Source organism: Lepeophtheirus salmonis, chromosome 14 (assembly GCF_016086655.4).
Source record: "Lepeophtheirus salmonis chromosome 14, UVic_Lsal_1.4, whole genome shotgun sequence".
Lineage (NCBI taxonomy): Eukaryota > Metazoa > Arthropoda > Copepoda > Siphonostomatoida > Caligidae > Lepeophtheirus > Lepeophtheirus salmonis.
This window is the reverse complement of record NC_052144.2, coordinates 16,813,481-16,839,204: the sequence shown is the minus strand read 5'-3', so window position 1 is coordinate 16,839,204 and position 25,724 is coordinate 16,813,481. Positions and strand designations below refer to the sequence as shown.

The 25,724-nt window shown below is 29.2% G+C and overlaps 1 protein-coding gene across 6 annotated transcripts in view; it reads left to right on the top strand.

The window, feature by feature from the left end:
• Window positions 1-24,811, top strand: part of LOC121129701 (uncharacterized) — a 371,351-nt gene extending 346,540 nt beyond the window's left edge. For all 6 annotated transcript variants that reach the window (XM_071893235.1, XM_071893232.1, XM_071893233.1 and 3 more), the window contains one exon: window positions 22,860-24,811. In XM_071893235.1, the coding sequence (XP_071749336.1) occupies window positions 22,860-23,986 (1,127 nt within the window). In that variant the 3' untranslated portion in view covers window positions 23,987-24,811. The remainder of the gene's footprint in view (window positions 1-22,859) is intronic.
• Window positions 24,812-25,724: the final 913 nt, after the last annotated feature.

Sequence of the window (25,724 nt, the reverse complement as noted above, 5' to 3'; positions counted from 1 at the left end):
ACTTACCATGATATAAAATCGTTGTTAACTAACTTTTATAATTTTTTTTTATCCAATACCCCTAAATTTTCATAATTTCCATCGTATAGAAAAATAAAAGATGCGAAATTGTGCTTAAAAAATGTAATAATGAAAATTTTAGACATAGACTATTTTTAAGTTTCAACTTACAAGTTGCTTCGTGTCTTTTCAATTCAGAATGTTTGAATATAAGTTCGAGTTGAGTGGGAGGTTAAAGTTCCCTTAGATTTCAATGCGACCGTGAGTCCGAATTTTCAAGCTATAATATTCGTAGCTTAACCTAATTTATTTTGATTTTCACCAACCAAGAATGAGAACATTCAGTCAAATGTTGACAAATCAACATTTGACTGAATCTACTCTGTAAATGGAAAATTTAAAAAAATTTTTTATTGTTACTTTGAGTAATTTATATGTATATAAAATAAAAAGATTTTTGTCAAAAAAGATAAACTTAATCATACTAAATAAATAGATTTTGTAAAATGCAAATAGAAGTATGTAATATATATTTTGTATTCATTTTAAGGTAAATAGAAAAAGGGACAATCTTTCATCATCATTATTAACTACTTTTAAAAGTTGCAAATATGTATGTAAATGGTACCTCAAAAATGAATAATTTATTAATCTAGATGGTAAACTAAATGCTTTTCTAAAGAATTATACCTCATTAGGGTTCATTGTTTACCCTGGCACATGTGTGTTCAAATATATACATAATTAAATAAAAGCAAGGAAAAGGCATCACACTAATTTAAACAGCCAACAAATATATAAATTATATTTATATAATTTGGTTAAACGTCATATTTGAGAGATTGTATAATAAGTACTAATTATGCACTCATAGCTATAAAGTAAGTAATCAAGGTTATGCCCTTGGTTGTCTTGCCTTGACTTCTAGAACCACTATAACGGGAACGACAAAATCGAACCGTGACTGCAATTCATTGCTTATGGTCTCAGTTCTTTAGTCAATAAGTCAATTTCCTGACTTTTTTTTATGTTCTTACATCGCCAGGATGATACAGAGTTGTGTCTGACTTCCCAATATTTAAGGGCTTCTTATGGATCTGGAAAAGTGGTTTTATGAGGACGTATTTACGAGTTTTTGGAGCACTAAGTACTCTGTGTATAAGGCAGCTACCGCCCTGTTTGTATCTAATATCATTTCCTGGGCCTGAATTTTCTAATGACGCTCCTTGTTTTATGTGCCTCTTACCAAACTGAGTATGTATAAAAAAGAACCGAGCCCCAAGACCGGACTATACACCGATAAAGCTGAACCAAGACTAAAACCGTTGAAATTAAAGAACCGATACCGGACCGATAGAACCACTGAACCTGAACCAGGCATAACCTTGTCTTTTAGCTGTTGTACATTTAATAAAATACCATTTTTCAAAATAGCGGTCTAGAATGTGATCATTATTTTATCAACTAATAACTTTTCTAAAAAGAAAAGGAACTGAGGAATACTGTATAAAATATGTATGTAAAAATAAAAGAAACCGAAAATAAACGTGTTAATTCAAACAATTCAAAAATGTTTGGAAGGAGAGTAGCTTACATTTCATGAAGTTTAGAGAGGAAAGACAATTATCTATAATTCTAGAGCAAACCTAATGGCTGGGATTCCTCCGATGCCCATCCTCAATTATTATCAAGGACTTCAGTTATAACTCCTGAGCAAATCCACCCTGTTACTATACACCTTTCAAGGGCACACGCAATGGTTATTACTTTAAATATATTTAGATATTCCCTATTCAGTAAATTAAGTAATAATTATAAACGTTTTGGAAAATTGAAAACCCTTTTCTGGTAGTAATTATAAAAAATTTGCTTTCGCTTTATAATTGAAAATATTTGGTCAAAATTTAACTAAAACTTATACAAGTCTAACCAAAGAATGTCCAGGACACTATTGTATACTACTAATAAGGGATAATAGTAGACGAAAAATCGAGAGCAAACAAAAACATATTCGATAAATATTAATGTTAATGGGACAATGCTATGCTCAATTTCAATTGTATGGTCAACATAGCGTTATCCCAAACCCCTTGGTTACACCAGGGTGTTTATCTATGGATCTGGTCATATTTTTACACAACATCCATACTTTATCAAGTACTACTCCCTGTTTCAAGTTTTCTTGGCATGATACTTCATTAATTTCTAAATTAATCAATTTTCTAATTAACTTTTGAGTTTTCAAATAATGATTTTATGTGTTCTCATTATTTGTATACTTCAACTTTTTTAGCTTCTTGATTTAGAAATAATGAATCCTTAAATTCTACAAAAATTATTTTCTTGCTTTTCCAACTACTATTGTAGATTATAAAATCACAATTATCATATCAACTTATTCACAGATGCTTTTAGTAGGAAATATATGTTACGACTATAAGGACAAATTCAGTTTTTATATATAGCTAAACATCCCCAGAGAAGTAAAATCATACCTCATATTATTATTATTTTAAATTAAATCGTACATAGAACTCAAATGGTCTCATTTTTAAGGTGTGAGCAATTCCCTATTATTTTTAACTAATATTTCAAAAAAAAAAATCAAAAAAAAATCACTCATTTATTTATTTTGTATAAGCATATTACATATATCAATACGGCTTTTGTACATTTCCAAATCTATTATATATATATATGTTTATAAATAAGTTAAACTTGTATTTCCAAATTAAAATATACTTAATAAATAAATATGAATAAAATTCAATATTCTAAATAATCTGGATGATTGAAAAAGTAAAAGTAATTATTTTGTTTTAGCAACTATAAATGTACGTAATTTTCCATTATCATCATATCATTGCATGGCTGATATTGACCTTGCGATCATTGCCTCCCTCCCTTTAGGTATTGATTTTTATTAGTTCACGCATCCTTGATATTTGGCTGTATTTTGGTAATGAATATCTCTGGGTGTCTGGACGCTGTTAGCATTAGTCAAACTCTGAAACGTTTCAGAGTTTTGCAGTTCCATTGTTGTTGTATCATCTCCTACACTCTGTTCAGTAATTGTACCGCATTTAAGAAGAATGGCTTTACTACCAACTGATTTTAAACCTGTTTTTCTTTCTTCTAAGAATATGAAAGGTTGGGAGATTTCATACTTAAACCCATTGTTATTGACGAGTCATAAAGGGACACAATAACAGTTTAAATAAATTATATTTGTTGCCGATGTATATAATTTCGATTAAATTATATAAATTATTTTTGAAATAAATTGCAAATGAGGTCCAATGTTTTTTTCTCGGATGGAAGTTCAATTTATGACTTGGATTTTTATATATTTTTTGTTGGTTACTAGCTCTGTCACACCCAGGGGACACCAGGGTTCCATAAATTTAATATATCTTACTGCCCTTTTTTTCTACCAAACTTTGTTTTTTTTAATGCTGAGATGTTAAACTATGTATCATATTGTATATGTAGTGATGTATTAAAAGTGAGTTTTGAATACATCATAACTCATTGAATATTATTATTTATCTGCATAAAAAAATGAGAAATTTTATAAGGCAAAATGTCCTGAGACAAAAATATATTAATTCAGGAGGAATTGAAAAAGATCCTTGGCATTGGTTTTAAATCCCATGGGTTTTATTTATATTTGATGTTTCAAGTATATTTCAGTTGTATACAAAACTTATCGGATGTAAACTTATTAGCTTTTATGCACAGATAAGGTCAAAATCCAATCCATACAGGTAATTTTAAAACCAATTTTTTTATTAAATTCAACTTGGATATTTTATTCTAAAATTTCATCAATAGTGATAACTAGAGACGGAAATAAATACCTGAACTTAATATTAATAATATTGTTATTATAGTCTATAATAATGATAAATTCAGCAAGATATCTCCATAACTCCTTCACTCAAGAGGTTTAAATCATTAGCGCTGCCAGTAGGTATAAAAATAAAGGAATGAAAAAACATTGTAATTTGCAATATAAAATTTGTATTGTTACCGTCATTTTGCTTAATTCTTTTTGGTTTTAAATACAAACAAGCCATTCTTTTGACCATTCACAGCCATAACTGTTAGTAATTTAGAGCATATAATACATTACACATAATTAACATACTTTTATTTAAAGATCTATCATAGTATTATGTTATGGATATCTATCATTGTATAATGTTATTGAGATGTACCTTGTAATAGGGTAATTTTGTATCAAATTAATTTCTAATAGAGCTCTCCCCCCTCCTGTAATTGTGGCTATTAGAAATGAAGTTAATGATCATATCTTATTACCTCTATTCAAACGCCTATTTATTTCAAGCATTTTGTTAGTCTTTCTTCCTTTCTTTTTGTTTTGCTTTTAAACTCTTATAACTATTTTTATATGATAGCTGAAAATAAAGATAGTGGCTCTTTGGCTGCTATTATAATGGATCTTTTGTAGCCTTATCAGGAAATGTAATTTTTTATGTTTACTCCTTCCTAGCCTCATTACAGTTCTTAAAAAGTAGAATAATACGAACATTTTAGAAAAGAATAGGTATAACATTCATAGAATGAAATAGATATAAAACCGCTTATTTCAAAGTAACTTTTTTAGTATCGACATTTATTCTTTTTCCCAGAAAGGCTATAAAGTACCAAGATAATATGTATATCTAACTTAAAGTAAAATAGAATTAAAGAAAAAACATGGAGGTTGAAGGAAAAAATAGATATATAAATAAAGGAAAAGTAAGGCAATAAAAAAAAATTATATTAATTTAATACAAATTATTAATAAATATTGATTTGATATGAGATCATCAGTACTCCATAATGCGTACAATTAAAACAGTTGGTAATTTTTAAACAATATCAGAGTATAAGAAATCCATTTTGATTGTTTGGTAAACTTATTATATACATTTTATTTAACACATGGATGTTTGACGGGAGTATGTTCGAGTTCATTAAATAAAGTCCATATTTTAAGTTACTATTTGTAGCACTAGGTACCTTACTTATTTGCTCCAAGATATTTCGCTTTAACCCACTAACATAACTATGTAACATCAAATTTGTATTTACGACAACTTTCACTTTCTTCTTCTGTGTTTTACATAAGGGCAACGCATATTTCCATAGTTTAATCCTTGAAAGTAGATATTAATGATTGGCTTTATGATATCTTTTTTATACGGACAACATGGTCAATATCCAAAAGAAAAATACACTTATGGAAGGACGTGGCTCAATAGGCAATGCGCTGGGGAGAAATTATTTTCTTAAACTCAATGTGCATAGGTATGCGTCCCAGTCGTTCCTAGAAAAGGAAGTATACATTATGTATATGAACATCAAAGAAAATTACAAGCATAGATGGAGTAAATGTTATACTATAATGTTTACTTATACTTAATCAGTGCAACTCCTTCTAACTAATTAAAAGAACATTAAAAAAAAGGATCAAGGTAGCATAAAACGTTAAAAATACATATCCAACAATAACTTAGGAACGCATAATTGACAAATTTGAACAAATTGAGAGACAGAGCTAAAATCACCTCTTTGTGTCACACAACACAATATAGGTATATTAAATGTCGTTCAATTCAAATTGTTCAATATTAGACGTTTTTGTCTTTAATATATCAAATAAATTACATCTAATTCAGGAAAAATAACTATAGGTGGAGATTTGCACTCAATAGAGTTCTCATTGGAGTTTTGTAATATTTTTAAAACTTTTTATTGTCGAATTTACGTTTTTGTTGTACATTGAGTTTGCAAAATAATATGTATATTTAGGTTTTATCTTATAAACGTACTCCTGGTATTAGCATAGTATTCATATTTACTAATTTATGGTCTTATTTATGCAAAAAAATATACATTAATATAATAATACTTTCTATCAAGCATAGGCTATATGTGCGGTTCTCCTCTGCATACAAAATTAGATATTTTCTTGATTATACCTATATTTGTAGAGAAAAACATTCCCATTTATCTATGTACTCATATCATACATAAAAACTATGTATATACAATATAAATTATTTACAAAGAACTGTTTTTATTTTAAAATATAAATATTTTTTAACCATTGAAAAATAATATACCAACATTTATTGTCAAAAAGTCAAATCGTTTGATAAATTAGATAGTTGGTAAAAAAATATTTTTTGTTGTACCATAATATCAGAATATTAGTATAACATAAGATTTAAAATAGGCACACTTATTGCAGAGGGAATTGAGGCAGTGATAAAGTTAAGGACATCACTGCATGAAAGTCAAGACAGTGTCTATGGTTAAGTACATGTTGAGGATAGGGGACACGAGTATTAGAGATAAAAAGAGATCGTGGGGCCAAGAACAAAACTTAAGAACACCAGCCAATATCGAGACTATCCTAGTTCTGATTGAAGTCAACTTTTTAGTGTCAGCTAGGAGGCTCTCGATGGAGTTGGACGCTTCTGAAAAGACTATGATGAGATGCTGAAGGAGGTCTTTAGCCACAAGTTAACTGCCTGAAAAAAAACATACGTGGAGTATCTTCTCACCCGGTAGAAGTGATCGTCTGTTAATATTGAATGATGTCCAAGTGATTTAAAATAGATATTCTAATTGGTTTAGTAGGGAAAAAAATGGATTTATGGGAATCACTTAACATCCATGCATGTTCCTATCTATTGATTATAGGAAAATATGTCCTAGTGGTATTATATATGTATTTTATTTCATTTAAATTACAAATAATTGGGATAGTTATGTGAAAAGCTTACAAAGATATTTAGAAATGAAATTATATATACATATATAGGGTAGGGAAGCAAAACGTGGACTCCAGAGATGGATTTAGAAATATATCAGTAATTTTATATTTTCAAAATAGGGGGGAAAAAAACAACAACATGTAGACTAGGTTTTGCAATTTTTTTTACTAAGTATGGCCCCTTCATTATCAATAACAGCCTTTACACGTCACCTGAAGGTCATGCAAGAGTTGATGACAAACTCTTCTGACATGTTGTCTCATGTAGTCACTATTAGAGGACACAAATTCGAGGACCATTATTCTTTTTGTTTCCACAAGCCAGCTGTTGTTTCGCCCGTTGTGGAATTGATCTTCTTGTAAAAATCTTCTTGTCCAAGAAAATTTACACAATTGACCGATTTGCTTTGATCCATGTGAGGATTTTTTTGCCTCTCTCAAGCCTCCTGGCTTTCATCCCCGCTGTGAGGAGGTGGCGTAGAGTCCTTTTGATAGAAACTAATTCCAAATTGTTCTTTATAGCCTTCCTGATGGTCCTAGAAGCCACAGAAAAGTCGTTGGCGAGGCGATTCATCGACTTAGTGTGATCCTCCTTTATATTATTCTCCAAACTTAACATGATCTCCACTTCCAAACATTATGGAGAGGTCTTCAGCATCATAGAACACTTTCCAATGTCCGTAATCTTCATTAAATCAATTCCAGTATCAAGGATATCTGAAATGATCTACCTTTTTGCTTGTAGCTCTCTTATGATGATGAAATAACACCATGATTTGTATAGTTTATTAAGGTCCAATAGACGACGAAAAACGAAACATCAAACGATAATCGTTAAGTTTATTCATAGTAATGAGAAAATAAACATTAATTAACAGTCCATGTTTTGCTGTCCTAGTAAGAATGTGTTGTGTATTACAACATAGTAGTTTCCCTCCCTATCAATCTTTTTTACTATTATAAGCCGTTTGTGTTATATTATATAGGTAGTGTACTTATTAATTGTTACCTAAAGTATCCTCGCAGGCGAGTCACTGCCAGGTAGTATAGTAATATAAATAAATTATTATAAATATTTTATGTCTCCTCCATGCACTTTCTGTCTCTTTGATTTGGATTTGTTTAATATATGGTGCCACTCCGCCAGTTCACAACAGTATGTATGTATATTAGTGTGATGCAGTTGCCCCTGAAATTAAAAATCCTTGTTAGAATCAGCGGAACCTAACTTTGGTACAGCAACTACGTCAGTAGAACACAAATATAAAATTTTAGCAAATTGGCTAATGTTTATCTCAAGGATAATTGCAATTTTTAAGCACTTATGGAGCAGAAAAAAAAAAAAAATTGTGCTCTATTTAAAAAACATGTTTTGCAATAAAATAATTCTATGAACAAAATAAGATTATGATGTTTTATAATTTTTTTTTGTGACTCTAATTTCTTTGGTTGTAGAGGGCAATAAGTGATCGCACCTAAACCGTTTATTTAATATCATTAACATCATTAAATTTCAGTCCCCAAAATAAAAAAGCAAAATATTTCTTCCTTTTTTTAAAATTATAATCCTTTTAATGATCGTCAGAATGAGATGGCCCTTTCTATAGTACTGCAATAATCTCAGTTGAACACATATTAGTACATATGTCAAATTTCACTGCATAGTGCTCACTTTGTTTTTTATGTAGCATTAGTCAATATTTGAGTGTTGGGTTAAACTATTCTTCTGCCGGAGTAATTATTTTGTTATGTTATCAAGGACCTCAATTACCCATCTCTGGACGATTGACTAGAAGAGTGAATAATGAAGACTTTTAAAGCGTCTATTTTTATTTAATAAGTCTAGGCGCGATCACTTATTGCTTGATAAAATCAAAGAAAGTGAAGTGACAAAAAAAAACAACAAGATAATCTTTAATTGATTATAGAAATATGTTACTTTTGAAGATGTTTTTTTTTAATTTATAAAACTCATAATAAAACATTTTTGCTCCATCAACGTCTAAAAATTGCAATTTTACAAGAGATAAAAGTTAACCAAATTACCTAAAATTTTAAGTATGTGTTCTACTTACCTAGTTGCAGTACCAAAATTAGGTTCTGCGGATTCTAATAATGTTGGGTCAACTGCATCACCCTAATGTATATTGTATATATATTTATCATATTTCTAAAATATAGTGTATGAGCTCTTAATGATATTATTAAATATACATACTCGTATATGCATGTACAAATGCATGCCTATTCTAATTAAATCTATCCCCTTATTGTTATTGCACTTAGCAGCTCAATAAAAGGATAAGCTTTGACATGTTTTATTCTGCATCTTTTTTTAATTTGTTTGCAAATTAATTAAAACTCTATTAAAGTATCCTTTAATTTAGTTAATTTAATCCAAGTGAATTTAAAATTTATTTAAGTAACTATTTACATACACATACTCGATTCAATTGTACCATTGATCTTATAAAATGATACAAAAAGCTGTGATGATATGAGATAAGGAAAATATTTAGTCATTAACTACTCAAAAATATCCATAAAAAACAAGTTGTTTTACACCTTTCAATCTTTTCTAAGTACAATAATATTATAAGATGCTTATGAATTTTCCAGGGGAGAGTTACAAATTACTAGATTTGTATACAAAAAAAATTATTTGAATTTCCAAAAAAAAAAAAAAAAAAAAAATTGTAAACTATAAAATAAGTTTTTCCAAAAAAAAAAATCCTTTAATTTTAATTGTCAAATATAACAATTTCCCATTTTTGGCACGATTTGATCATTTTTTGTCCCTGTTAATCTTACCTTTAAAAAAGGATTTCAAATAATTTGTTTGTAGTTATTCTTTAATAATAGTAAAAAATAGTTTACAGCTCAACAAGAGCTAATTTGAGTTCAACATATCAAAGTTTATAACAACAATAAAGAGAAAAGTAGTTAGAAACTGTGGATGTCGAGAAATCTCATAGTACATTTTTATAGGATACAAGTAATTTCGACTACTTTAACAATAATAATATTACTATATCTTTAAAAATGTGTAATTTGAGTGCCACAGATCAATATTTAGATAGAAAAGGTTGACAAAGAAATTAATAAAAGTTGTTGTTGTTTTGGCTTTCTTTACTTTTTGGATTCTTAAATTGTATATAATAGAGCAAGTCTATACTACCTTAGCTATCATATTAAGCAAAAAATGTCTAAAGTCCATAGTTGACTCAGTATGAGCATCTGGATTATAAAACTCCAACATTTTATGTCGATTATTAACATGTGCAGTTTAAGAAGCACTATTCTTGTCTGAGGTAAGATGATTAAGCTTTATCAAAAGGCAAGGAATTTTGCAAACAAAACAGTACATGATCTAAATTTAAAACAAATATTTGTTCTTCAAATAATTTCATTTTTTATAGTTAATAAAGAAAGTCTTTCTATGAAAATATTGCTAATTTTTTTATTAGTCGTGAGTTATAATGAAATAGTCAGAAATTCGTTTAGTTTGCTATTCCCATAATTTATATTTTTGAATAATGTACAAACTAAACGTTCTACGTTAAATAGAGAGATAAATTATTATTATTGACTTTTGCTTTCAATTTATCGATATTAATATAAGTATATTTTGAAAGGCAATATAAATAATGTACAGTACAGTTAAATATTCGGTAAAATATGATGAATATTAACGTTTAAACTTTAGGGCCACGGAGTACCATGTATGTACAGGCAAAACAAATCCATTAAAATTAACTACAGACTCTAAATTAAAATCAACAAATAAAATTGAAATTACTTCAAAAAGATGCTATATGAAGCATTTCCTAAAATTCAGTATAAATCTGTTAAAAACTCTTCCTTTGTATGAAGTCTTAGATGGAAAATACTTGATTGCTTCAAATACTGTGGACCGTATGTCAGTTCCTACATATATTTAGAACTTTCAACGTTAAGGCCAAAGCTCACACTTCTTTCATAATGTTCGGTTCATAGGATTTTAGCTTGCATGTTATAAAGGGAGGCATTCCATGTCAAGTGTACATGCTTTGTGAAATTTTTTGAAATGGTCATCACCGATTTTGATAATTTTTGGTCAAGGTGTTTATCCCAACAAAAAAAAACTATATCTGGAAGGAATAAAGATTTTTTTTTTTTTTGGCAAATATGACATTTTCCTTTTATAGGCCTAGTTGAAAATGATTCCGCTATGATCTACTCTCTCTTTTTTTGCATATTTATAGAGTATTAGGAGGTTAATACTCTCACGAAAAATTAGAAAAATCAAACCAGCAGCTTGGCTGTGGGGTCATTTTGAGAATTTGGAAATAATGTTTAGATAGTATTATTCAACAAATGATATTACTTAATATATTTCAATTAAAGCACTTGCCCTTGTTTGTACATAAAATATTTTTTTTGGAATCAATTAATGTGAGGATCCTTCGAAAAAACCAATTTGAGGAACTTTCCAAAAATTTCAGACATAGAGTTATTTTGTTGGGATAAGCAGACTGACTAAAAATTATCACAATCGGTGATGATGATGTCGTGAGAGTGTGTACAATTCACATGGAATTCCTAAAGGGCTTTTGAGTTTATCAGAGTAAAGTCAGTTGCTTTAGTTTCTAATATTGCTTTAGTTTCTAATATTGCTCCTTTGTTCCTTTGTGAAAGTCCAAAAATACAAATGCAATATTAAACTCTTTATGACTAACCAAAAAACATTTTACAATTTGTAAATTAAAAACAATTTTGTGAGACCAATTAGTTCAATACTTCAAAAAATTTATAGGCGGAAAATTAAATTTAACGTGAAGGAAATGCTAGCATATTTCTAATTTGATTCCCCATTTTTATATAATGAATAAAATATCTAAGCATTATTCTATTTTGCAGTCTAACAGAGTCTTAGAAAGGCGAACAATAAGAATGGACGAGAGAGAAATAAAAACAGTTTGTATGTATAGTATAAATAAGATATGAGTGATATTAAATGAAATAGTCTTCTTATGATGAAAAGTACTTCTTCATAAGGAATAATTGAAGCTCCACATACATAAATGTATAAAGATATCTAAATGGAGTATGTTCTGAAAACTCCTTCCTCGTATTATTTCTTTTTATGCTATTCATGTTACGTATAATGTAGAAAAATGAAGATGGAGCTCAAAGCAATTGTTTGGTGACTATATCATTCATATTCAAACTAATGCTGTTACTAGATACAGAATAATTATGTTAATATTGATTAAATCATATATCAATCTTCTATCATTTTAATGAGCATCCTTTAATTTTAAAAAGACATCTATTAAGCAAAATAATAAAAATATTAATGTATTTTAAAGATACTGAAAGTTATATTAAACTAATTTAAATATTAAACTGAGATACTTTACTATTACTAAGAAGGCTCTTTGGTCCAGGCAAAGAATGTTTCTTCTTACTGAAGGACCTTGTTTATACAACGTCGATCCAGATAATATGGTGCTTAAGGGATAAATCTCTTGGAGTCCTGAAATATCTCCGGAAGTTGGTGACTTTAGAATTTTTTTCGTTGACACACTAGGTGGCATATATCCTCTAACTGACCCTCAGTCTAGGTTAAAGGACTGATGTCATGTTATTACTCTCGTTAAAGATAATAATACTCTAGATAATAATAAAACATAATAAATTGGTTTATTTTGCTACCGTTTCAAAGGTGTTTCACACATTCTCTACGTGAGTTATCAAAATCGACACGAATATGAGTAGGTATATATATATATATACGAGTATATAAACACCTTGAATGATGTTTTTGATAGTTAAGTACAACTTCCCTACATTCATTTCGAGAGCTTATCTTTTTCACGTAGATTTGTATGCACAATTAATAATTATTATTATACTTACATTAACTCGGAGCCGTTTGCCTTTTCAATATCTAATTGTTATGTATACCTAGACAGAAAGATGATTCTAAAATTTATAGTAATAAAACCGAGATTTAAATAATAATGAAAAATACTTTACTATAACGTTTGTGAAAATGATGCATTGTAATGATTGCTTTATACTTTAGAACGTTTTAGAATGACCGATAATAGGAAGAGACAAAACTGGACCGGATGTGGGACATGACAGATTTAAAGTCACATCTGAATAGCTGATACAGCCATAGTGTAAAGTAATAACCTGTATGTAAAAGACGAAAATGAAAACTAAAGATTAGTTGCAGAGTGTAAAATGAAAGTCTTTGTCTGACTCAGAGTAGAATTGAGGGTTGAAAACTGAGTAATTCCTACTAATTACCTAGCAACATATGGAGTGGGATTTGTATTTTCGTCCTTCCTCTCATTTTTTATATGTTGACATGTAAATTGTCTTAATATCACTGACATCAACCTTAAGTCGCATGAATTTGATTTCAGCTTCTAAAGAATGTTATTAAATAAAAATACTGTTTTGGGACCTCTGTAAATATTCTGTATTTTTTATATATAAAATTGAAAGTCTTGAAGAATAAAATATTATGTATTTCAATTTTTATTTTCAAGTTTAAAAAAGAAATAATTTATAAGAAAGCTATGTTGGTTAAATTTTCCTTCTCTTTATATCTGCATTAAACTTTCATGTATAAATATTTAATTACAATCATTAATTTCTTATATTTTTAAAATACGCAGATAATATCATAAGTAAAAAAATAATAGCATTTAGTTATTTATCCATATAGTTTTTCAAAATCTTTCCCAAAAAACTATAGATAAATACACAATGCAGTATTTTTCATGTTTCTTGTGAAATTGTCTCTAAGGCCCAGTTATGGAACTTTTGAAAAATGTGACGTTTTTAGTGTGTTTTTTTTTGTAAAACAAAGTTTATTGTTATAAAACTTTTTATTAAAATTAATTATTTTTTGAGATAATAGGAACACATAATATGCAAAAAACGTGGATAAATTGCTTTTGTAAAAATCAGTTACAGTACATAGAGAAAATATCGGCTTTTATTGCGTTAAACAGGTAGAATCTTTAAAACATAATGTTATTTCCCTTCGTTATTGAAGTGAAATTTTGTATATACTTCCTTAAATCCCTATAAATAGCATTTTATTACCGAGAAATACTATTTAGTATATTTCTGAAACGTTTGGTTAGAAAAATAAAAAATATTTCATAGAAATTTGTATCAAAAATGAAGTTATTATACTTTATCTATGATAATAACAAATTATATCTTTTTTATACCCCAAACTAATTCTGTTAAGATTAACTTTTTTTTTTAAATATATAGTTTTACTAATGCCTTGAGCTCAAACACGTATTTTAAAGTTTTTATTGATCTTAATTTTTATAAATAATTTTTTAAACTGTTACAAACTAATATAACTTTTATTCTATGTCAACTGTGTATATGGAGTATTTTGGTCTTGTTTTTTTAACATTCTTTATTTGGTTTATATATTATTTAGAACATACATATATAAATAAACCGGAGCAGTTGCGTAAAAAGTACATAAATATACATTATAGTTTATACATACATAATGCTCAGGGGTAGAAAATCAACCAATATTCTAAAAATCAATCTTCAAAATAACAACAGTTAATATGCAAATTTAAAAAAAATGATAAATATTTGTTAAAATTTCTTATCACCCTTATTAAAAATATTTATACGATTCCGTGAAGACGATGGAAGGTACCGGATTTTTTTAAATATATCTTTGGGTAACCATTTATTTCAGTTCATTACCCGAGTTAAAAAAAGGATGTTTATCAATTGAGGGTTAATAATACCTTAGTAGAATTTTAATCAAAATTCTTAATAATAATCTTTTTTTAGAAACACACCTTTGAAGGTATTTTTTTTTTTAAACTATATATTCTTTTTTAAATCAAAACTAAAAAATATTACTATAATGTTTAATTATGTCTTTTTTTTTTATAAACACAAATATTTTTGAAATAAAAATCTTACTGGTGAGGGGAAAAAAATATTAATTCTTGATTTGAGATTCATTTACATCAAATTTGTACATTGGTTGAATGAAAGAACATTTTTTGTTAAAGTTAAATAATTAAAAAGTATGAAATACCGAATCTACTAAAACTATAACGTTATAAGACCCGTTATTATTAGATTTTCAGACCTAAATATCCTAAATTATTATTTTATCAATGGCGTCTGTAAAGTTGAGGTTGAGAATCTTAAAATACTTTGTTTCCGATTTCTTATGGACTATTATTATTTAACTTCAAAAGAATAAATATGTTATCTGTATTTTAAAGAATTTGTAATAACGTTTCAGATTGCATCATAAGGCAAAAGCTTCCTCATGTTGAGGGCTTACATATGATATATTTACATAATTTGCATAATTATAGGCCTAAGTTGACATACGTTTCAAAAACATGTGACATAACTTTCATTCAAAATGGTCATCTTTAGCCTTGACCACACCCCAAAGTCTCTCTGAAAAGGACTTGCATGCTTCAATTAGCCTGCCCACGGGGATGGAATCCAAGGTAGCCACCAGTTTGGTCTTCAGGTCCTCCAAATTCTTGCTTGGGGTCAAACAGACTCTCAAGAATGGACCATTTGGAGTAATGCATTATATTTAGCTCGGGCTGGAGGGGAGTCAGATCTCTTGTCTTTGAAGCCACTCAAATTGCTCTTAAATCACAGCTACGTCTCTCTGGATGTGTTGGAGGGGGCACCATCCTGTTGGACGGTTTATGGCTCATTTTGGAAGTGCTGTTGGGCCGAGGGAATAAGAACTTCCTCCAAGATGGTGTTGATGTACTCCTTGGTGTTGATCTTCACTCCGGCCAGTACAAATACCAAGAGGGACTTCCCTGTCTCAGTGACGGTCATCCAAACTACTACACACTGTGGCTTCTGCACTCTGTTGACTCAATAGTCACCCAGCTCACCTTTTTTTCCGTAATCCAATTATTTTGGGAATTCAATGCCTGTTCCATAGTGAAAATCTTCTCATCACTGAACACAATGTTGAGAGCCGTGCCATTCCTCAGTTTCTGAAGAATTACATTCCTTCTATCAAGTCTTTTAGCCTTGACCTTGCTTGACGGATGTCTTTACCTCTTCAATTTGTAGGGATACATCCCAAGGTCATCTTGGTTAAAGTTTGTCATTGTTTTTACACCCATGTTGAAATCCTTGGCTATCTTGGTAGTGTCCTCCAGGGATTTCTTGCCATTCTTGCCTTGGTGACTCCAGGAGTCCTTTTTGACCTTGGTCTACCTGATCTGGGTCTGTCCTTGATAGATTTAGTCTCCTCGTACCTCTCAATGGTTCTCTTGATGAGCATGGGGTTGACCTCCAGGCGCTTTAGATTCCTCATGATGGCTGGTCGAAATTTGCCCTTCAGGTACTCCTTGATTATAGCCTTTCTCTTGGCTTCCATTGTGGTTAACAAAACTGTTATTTTATTTAAAACTGTTTGTTTTAGTCAAATTTCGACCCAATTAGAGTTTAAACATAATATATATCAAACTTACATATATTATATAAAGTTAAGGTTACAGGACTTTCCGTGGATCCTGTATACTAATTTTCAAAAAAATCTTCAGAATTTCATGAAATGGTTTTAAAAATATAAAAAAGGATCAATTTTGTCAAGTAATTTTATTCTGGACAGATCAATACTGATTTTTTGATCATACCGACTAAGCTGGGCCTTACTAAAACTATAACGCTCCAAGACCCGTATCTGATTTTCAGACTTCAGCCCAACACCAGCATATATGACTTCATTCCTCTATACAGAGTTTATTATCTGAATAATTTTTTTATTATAAATTTCCGCAAAAACCAAAAATATTTAACTCTTAGATATTATCCTTATGCAAATATGTTGGATAATATATGTTATGTATATGTAGGGATATTATGTGCATACGTCATTACAATATATGTACGTAGCAAGAGGACCAGTGCATATTCTGAACATAATTATCTATGTTTTTCTATTCTTTATTTTTGTGCATTATGCAGTTATACCTATATATACATTTTAGAACATCAAAGAATCGGGTTGCATAATAATAACATTTTGAAATTCAAGGTACACTTTTGTTTTTTTAATTAGTTAATAGACCAGCTAGATGAAAAGAAATTACTGGAACATGTGATCATCATGATGTAAAAATAGTATACACGTTTTTTTACATTCTCCATCTTGAACGTAGGTTATTTATCATACCTCTTGAAAAAACCATTTCTCATTTTCTCTAATAATATCATATGAAATTAGTTATATAAAAATCTACATGTCTCCAGTTATGTTTCTTTGTTCATGTGGGCTGTCAACACACAGAATAGGTAGAATGTTTTTTCTCAAAATTGACATCTGTATTCTTCGACAAAGTATCGACAGTTTATCAATCAATTAGAGGCGCAGAAAATTGCACTTAAATTAATGAGAATTGATCGTCACATGAAAATAATTTCAAATTGATATATTTTATTTGAATGGCCCAAATCAGATCCAATGGAAGTATCTTAAATATATAGCAATGGCTTAAATTCTTGAGTTTCTTTACTCAACCATGTCTATTATATAGTATTCGCTATATAAATATAAGGTATAAAATTATATTGGAATTTTCTCCTTATCTTGATTTTTTTTCAAGATTATTTTTAGGCTGACGCATCACAATTATGTATTTTGAATTTTCTCTTAATGTAAAATCCTTAATATATTTTAAATATATATTTATTAATTTTATAATTTTAAATAACTAATAACTTCTTCGCTCTTTTTGTAAAATATCTCACGACATTACGTTATTGTATACGAGTATTCTAACTTTTCTTCGACAAAACGAAAAAATTATTCTGTTATTTGCCAATTTTTTTCAACTGTGAAGTAGTTGATTGATATATGTTGGTCTCGGGGAATCTTTAGTTATGATATTCTTAGCTTTGAGACAAATTAAATCACAATTTACTTGAAAAACTTTATAATTCTCTTATATGAGTCATAAATGGATAAACGATATCCCGAATTTTTTCAAAATCTTTTAAAAATTATTGTTGTCAATGGGTTAAGTGCTGTACAATTTGCAGTTTAAAAAAATATTGTTTCCCATATGTTGTACTTATTGTGATCAACGAGTTTAAAAACTGATTCAAGTTCAAACAATCAATTTTTATATAAGTTAAATTGATAAAAGTATTCATTTTTGTCCAAAACTACATTTTAAAAGTTTAAACCTTACAAAATAAATTTTTACATGTTTGTGGAAATAGATGGTAACTCTTATTTACTAAAAAAAATTATAGATATAAGACCACATATAAGTTGGACAAACGCTGTATGCTAATAGAACAATATTATTTGTCGCAACGATAATAAGGCTGACTCGAGGGTAGATTAGGAAAAAGTAAGCACAATTTCACTTTCTTCGGATGGTTTGTGAATTTCATATCTACTATGGAGTTAGTTATGCAAAATTCTAACATGCAATTATTGCTAAAATAATTATCGAAATTGTTTGCCAAGTATTCAGACCCGTGCCTATGGTTGTGTACGTGGAGGTGTAAGTTTTTCAAATTACAACTTAAAACTTATCTTACTAAAGTTTTGCTAAAATATCCACAAAGTTAAGTCAATCCCTGATTTTAACGTGTGTAGAGTAGGGCTTAGGTGGGGATATATATTATTACCAAATTATCCTTTTTGGGAGGATATACATTTTTTTTTTTAAATTACTTCATCAAAAAAAGGTTTTAAAACTCTTCTCCTCATTCCTCAATTTTGATAAAAGATACATTAGCTAAACTGAGCGAAAAAATTGTTTGCACTTTATTATTTGCGAAGGAGTAATATTTACTTCTTAATTTGTTTTGAAGTAATTTGATAAGCTAGTTATAAAGACAATCTTTTTTATTATTAAGTAGAGAAATTATAACATTTTCCTTTTCATATGTAAAAAAAAAGTATAATCCATATTTTAATATGCTTTAAACATGTCATCAGTTTTTTGCAATTGCAATCTGAAGGAAAAAAAAATCCAATGCTCAAATCATTTTTTGTTAATTCATGAAGAGAGATAAAAATGTATAAAGTAATCACTAGTTTTATTTCCTTCCCGTGCCTATGGGTGTTTGCGTTCGATTTGAATACTTAGCCTGTTGTGTTTAATTCATAAAGGGATTGTTAATATTTGTTTTAATTATGTAGCATACATCTTTTTTTTTTTTTTTTTTTTTTTTTTTTTTTTGAGTAGTATATCCTCCGTCCCTCCTCTTCTCACCCGTAATTAGAAAAAATAATCATTATTAGCTCTTTACTTTATTCATAAGATGCATTCCATAAAGTAGTATTTCCATCCATTAGTTTATACATAATAAAACTTATTTTAGCATATTTCATCATAAATAATCATAGCTTTGTCTACAAATAAATAAAAATTATTTTTTTGGAGGATATAAGAAGATCATAAATACATTTAAATATGTTATTCTTAAGTAAACCAATACCAATCTCACGGCCCCTTCCCTCCCAAAATAAATCCTTGTCACAACTATGTATAGGTTTATTTGGATTAGCATCCATTTATTTATTTTCAATATTTACTCAAAGTGGAAAAGTTATGAGTCCCCAAAAAATATTTTCCCATCGTACATAAGAACTTTGATAAACGTTGAATTGTACAAACATGAATGACAATCCTAATAATCATAATACCCATATCTTAATAGTTAAAATATTTATTGGAAATGATAAATTCTTAGTACAAATTTCAATTGATTTTTAAAATTCGATAAATGTTAATTTTTAATACAAAAAATCATATGAATTATTAATTTTAGTCTATATTGTCCCTTGAAAAAATAAGTTTTCTACATACAAACAGTATATGCTCCAAAAATGGATGTTTTAGAGCGTCAGTTTATCTGAAGCTAGTAACAAAAGAGTGTAAGGCTTCATTGATAAATGAATTTTTATGTCTACGTTCATGGTGAAGTTTTTGGAGGACGAAAGTCGTGGGAAAGTACTCTGTGGTCATAATAGTAGGACGTATTTAATCTCTTTGTTATTTTTATCAAATTGATTCTCATTCATCTTTAAAGTAGTTTTATTACTTATGAGTAGTATTACAACATTAGTATTTATGAATATATTCTTATTATTATGGACTCTTCGAAAAAAAATAAAAAATGAATAAGGTTCTTGAATATTTTGATCAACTTAACAATTATTGTTGAAACTCGGTCCAGCACTAATTTTTTTTTTTTTGGTTCGGTCTTCAGTGATTTTTTTCTACACCGATTTGAACCAACTTTTCGAACTAATTCGGTCCAATAAAAAACTTAACGGTCTCAGACTGGTCTAGAATTTCCAGACCGAAACCAACATAATAGTAATAGTGATATTGATTCAAGTGACGAGGATTATCCAAACATAAATAACCTATGAAGTAATGAAATCTTCGCACAAGATTTTCTCTGGGTGAAGGATTTTAAGGGAGGTGTTTTTGATGATGAACAAGATGAAGAGAACTTATGTAACAATGCTTTTCTCATCTATGGAAAGGTCCTCCCCCAAAGCCAAATATACCCATGAACCAAAGGCAAAAAGAAGAATGAAAATCAAGGAGTTGATGTAAATGAGTGGCTGTAACTTGACAAACAAAATGAAATAGTTTTAAACTCATATGCCCCAACCTGCTCCTACTCAAAATGCTCATGATTCTACAACTACATTATTTGAATTGTTCATGACGGATGATATAGTTAGGCATATTTGCAAGGAATCGAATAGGTACACTGCTCATACAGGAAATCATAATTTAGAATTGAGCCTCATGATCATTTATTGCGATATTGCTTCTGAGAGCATATGTTTCATGCCCTAGATGATCTATGTATTAGGAAATCTGTTATGATGTGAGTAATTCAATTGTAACTTATCTTTTTACGAAAAATTGTTTTAATGAAATAATAAAGTTTTTGTATCTAGGCAAGCAATGACAAACTGGACCCTGCAGATAAATTTGTAAAAGTATATCCCCAACTAAAAATGGTAAACAAAACTGCATCAAGAAATGTATTCCCGAAAAGAATACATTTTTGGACTAATTTTAATTCATTTTTTTTATACGCACCCTTATATGACCAGTGTCAGTTTAAACTGATGTAAAGAAATCAGTCCCTTCAGACCACAAAAATAGTCAAAACTTTACAAAAACGTAATTTTAGATTTAGATGCATCAAATCTTTTCAATTTTGGGTTAATGGGTTAAAAAGAATAAAATTTAATCCATGTCAAGATCAAACAAATATAATTCACATTTATTTTATATAGATTCTCATTTATAATGCAAGGAAGGCAAATTGAATAGTAATGACAATGTATCAACATAATTTAATCAATAAAAAATTATTATTGTTGAGAATATACATTGTAAAAAAAATTAAGATAATCGCAGAATATTACATGATAAAGGAATACATATGTATATGTTATACATTAATACATTATTACTTCCAGCAACTTCACCTACAAGCTTAATAATTTTTTTCAATAGACAATTATTCCAGAGACATTCAAAATAAAAAGGTTGATTGAATAATAAAATGCACAGTGATGAATTAATAAACGTCATCTAATAGATAATTACAAGATCCGGGAGTGACGATAATTTGTAATTATTTAGTAAAATTTTCATAAATTCATTGTTTATAAAACAATAAAAGTTTTCTAATACGATTTGTTTTTGTCCAAGCATTTATAAATATTTTTATAAGGTAAAAAATTCTATAATCAACTATAATTAATACCTAAATGTGGCATTTAGGTAAACAATTAAATGGTCCAAGTCTTTATGAACTTATACACAGTTGAGTCTAAAAACTCAAGCCCCTTAAAGTTCATGGAAACAAAAATAAAATAGCTTAACGCAATGTAAATTAGTGGTCAGAACAAATAATTTGTTTTAGAAATTAATATAGACAATAATCATCTAAATTGATGAGCTCCATTTGACCAGATTTATATTGAAGTTGCCCGACGTTTCTTCAAACAAATTAACTCTAGGGTGGATTTAAAAAATAAAAACTTCACTTTTTCAAAAATTCATGTTGTTCCATGAAAAAATTTGACTTATGATTTTCTTACTTATTGAAGTTGTTGAGAAAAAAAAAATATCAAAGGTATTGAATTCATGAAATAAAATGCAAGGACTATATTTATATTCAGTATAAATAAAAAAATAAGGATATTCAACAACCAAATATAAATATAAATCAAATGAATTAACATCTTTAACCAAAAACAGGCACAAAAGTGGCTTTACAGCCATTTTTAAGTCATTAAGTTATACCACACTACTAGGAGTGACACCAGGGGAATTGAAGAATAATTAATCAACTCGATATTTTTTACATTTAGTCCACTGTACATTAATTATGATTGTTTGTTTAAGTTGATTAATTTGATAAACAATGAAGTTTCTATGTCTCATGAACTCCTAAAATGTCCAAACTAAAAGTTGGTATACGTTCTATTCATTTAAATAATAGCTTCTCTAGAAAAAAAGTCAAAATTATGTATGTGATGGTAGAGTGATGGTTTTTAAAAAAAAATATTTGATCTGGAATGAATCATAATGTAATTGTATAATAATGATTCTTTCAGTTATATATTAAGTACTTGTATGTAGGAACTAGTCATAAAACCTTCATCATTGTTCTTATCCGGCAAAAATAAAATGAATAAACGTTTTTAACCAAAAACAGCATCAAGACTGGATCTACAACACATATAATATTAATATTTTTTGCTATAATATGTAATACAATTCGCCAAATAAATTATTTATTATTTATCAAATTTTATGAGTTTTTCTTGGACATGGCTAATGAACGAATAGCTACCCCAATCTACTTAATTTATTTATGTACAGTAAAAATAAGGGTTTTTGTGTGTGCTAGGGTCATTAATATATATATGCTTTTTATATAAATATAAATTGATTGAATTTAATGTCCTCTCATTAACTTTTTAATGTTTGATCCTAAAATACATTCAACATTTTTGTTTCAGAATCATGTGTTGTCATGGCTGATGGAGCCTCTCTAGGTGCTCCAGACTGTATTGGATCCAACACAAATGTATATTTAAAAACAGCATACGCATGTGTGGATGTAGACGTGCTTAAAACTCATTATCAACATCGAGACAGAACAACAACAGCTGCCACCACTACGATTTCTGCGCCCATAGGTTCATCCTCGACACACTCTTTGAACAAATATGAGCCGAGTTCCTCTTCCTCTTCGAGAGCATTCAATGACGATGACATCATTCTGGAGAATATTGATGGTCTTATAGACGATAATACGATGTTACTTCACCCTTCTTTTGCTGACGAAGCGGATGGGAAGAAGGGGAAGGAGGGAGATGACCTCGTGGCAGGCCTTGTGTCTGACATTGTCTCTTCTTACCGTCATATACAAATGCATAGAGAAAAATTCATTCTGTTTGTTGTTCTGAGTATAGCACTGGGTCTAGCTCTCTTTCTTAGTATACTACTCTGGAGTATGTATCGATCTAAAAGACTATCACGGATAATAAGTCGACCACCGCCCACTTCTTCATCCTCTTCAGCGACATTGCACTCTATCTCTCCTATTAATTCGGGATGTGATGCACCTATCGATTTGGAGACTGAGGTTCAGGATCATGAAGTAGACTTCCTCTTTAGTCGAAATGAGGAAACTAATAGACGACCTCATCCTTCTTCTCTGTTGGGCGGCGTGGGTCCTGATGGCCCCATAACTCTTTTCTATACAGGAGGTGGTGGATCTCTCAATAGACATTCCATTGCTTCATCTTCAACATCTTCCAGGGAAATCACCCCTGCTTATCCCCTTCGAGGGATCCTTAGGAATAAAAATCCAGAGGGATACACTCCCGCCTCCTATACAACGAATACTTCTAACAATAACCCATCAGGTCTACAACACACCTGTCATCGCTACTACAATACACTAGGGAGTAATAGACGAAACTACGGCTTGGGGAACATGTCTCCTGTAACCACAAATAGTTCTTCAAACAAAACGCCCTCTTCATCTCCAATGAGAACAGTCCTTCCAAGTGATCGTCAAGATCCAAAAAGTCTGACACTCTCCAGATTGAGTAATTGTGACCATATTATATATGGATGACAAGCACCTCCTTGTCGTGATTTAATCACGATGAGTCTCGGGACTTCCTCTTCCGCCATTGCGGATCCAAAGTCATTGACAAACGTATCCAAGGTTTAAGAGATTAAGACTACTGATGAACTGTGGCTATTTTTTGTTAAATATGACAAACATATTTTTATATTCTATGAATCGTAAACGTTTCCCTATAGTCAACAAAAACTAGAGTTTTTCTATATGTAAAATGTATAAAAAAATATTTTGTAAAAAGGATGATGTCTCAATAACAGAATCTGAACATTCAATAATTCTTTTCAAATTTGATTGTTTTTTGTTTTATCTCAATTGTGGATTGTTATTTTATTCAGTTATACTTGTTTTGTAAGAAAAAAATTGGAAAACTAACTAAAAAAAAAAAAAAATCAACCCAACGTATTTATGTTAAATCTGGAGATTTATGTGCTAGTTATGAAAATTTTGATTTTCAAAAGATATATGCATTTTGAAATACAGAGTTCTGGACTCATGTGCTAGATATATTTGACGGCTACCAAGAGATGATATTTTTTACAAAAAAAAAAAAAAAGATTTTAATTACTCTACAGCAAATTTAGTTTGGACTCATGAGCTTATATTTATACCTACTTCGATAATATGAGTTAAACAACTTTTGTTTATTGAGTATGTTTTTTTTCTTCTCCAGTCATTTTTCTCCAATAAATGAACACTTTTTAAAAGAATCAATAAATTATTCATCGTACCTGTGAAAAATAAATATATATAAATGCTTAATTCTTTAAATGAACTATGTATATCTATTAAATAAAAACTACTAACCATTCAAAATATCTTGTTTTTAATTTATATTTAAATAATTTTTGTAATAAATTTTTTGGTAGACCAGCCTGGCTAATATCTCTCAATTTTTCTAAATTCGGCTGAATGAAATCCTAGATCCCATAAGCTTTTCATTATTTGTCACATAAATAGCTACAAAATATATACAAATTATACTCATACGGACATTTCATTTAATTATTTACTGTAAAAATCTTCACCGAAATCACTTTTTTTCAAACTTTTTTAATTCCCCGAAAAATTATTATAATTGGTATAATCTGAAACATAAATCAATATATACCTACTATTTACCCACTACGTCCAAATTGGGATGAGTTTTGGGTATTTTTTAGAGGTGGATATATAAAAGCAATTGAAATTTGGACTCGGGTAGGTTGAAATTTAACTGTCGCAATCTTTTCATAGTTAGGAATATAGAAGGAACCTCGGTAAGCGAAAGCAACGGGAAATAGGAGGAATTGGATATTGATTTTTTAAAATTATTTGCCCAATTTTCACTTTTGAGGATCCGGAAAGTAAATTGAAGATATCTAATCATGTGAAAGAGGTTGTAAGTTTGTCTCTTATGAAGTATCAGGACGAGCAAGGGGACTTGGAGTTGTCAATTTGTTAACTTAAGGATCTTCTCAGAGAAGATTACATTTCACTATCTTTATTTAAGGCACTTCAACTATTTCCCTTATCTACTATGAACCATGATTCTTGTAACGTATTATCCTTTCTGGGAATATCTTGCACAGGAGTCATAGAATCCAAATCTTTCTCTGTTTTCCTCTTTGACATTTGTTCTTCTTGGATTCCGATGAACTTGCTGAAGAAGTAAACTTTTGATACTAATCTAATTGTGTTAATATTTTATTTATTTCAAATTATCAATAGTTTGTGGTTAAGATCCATT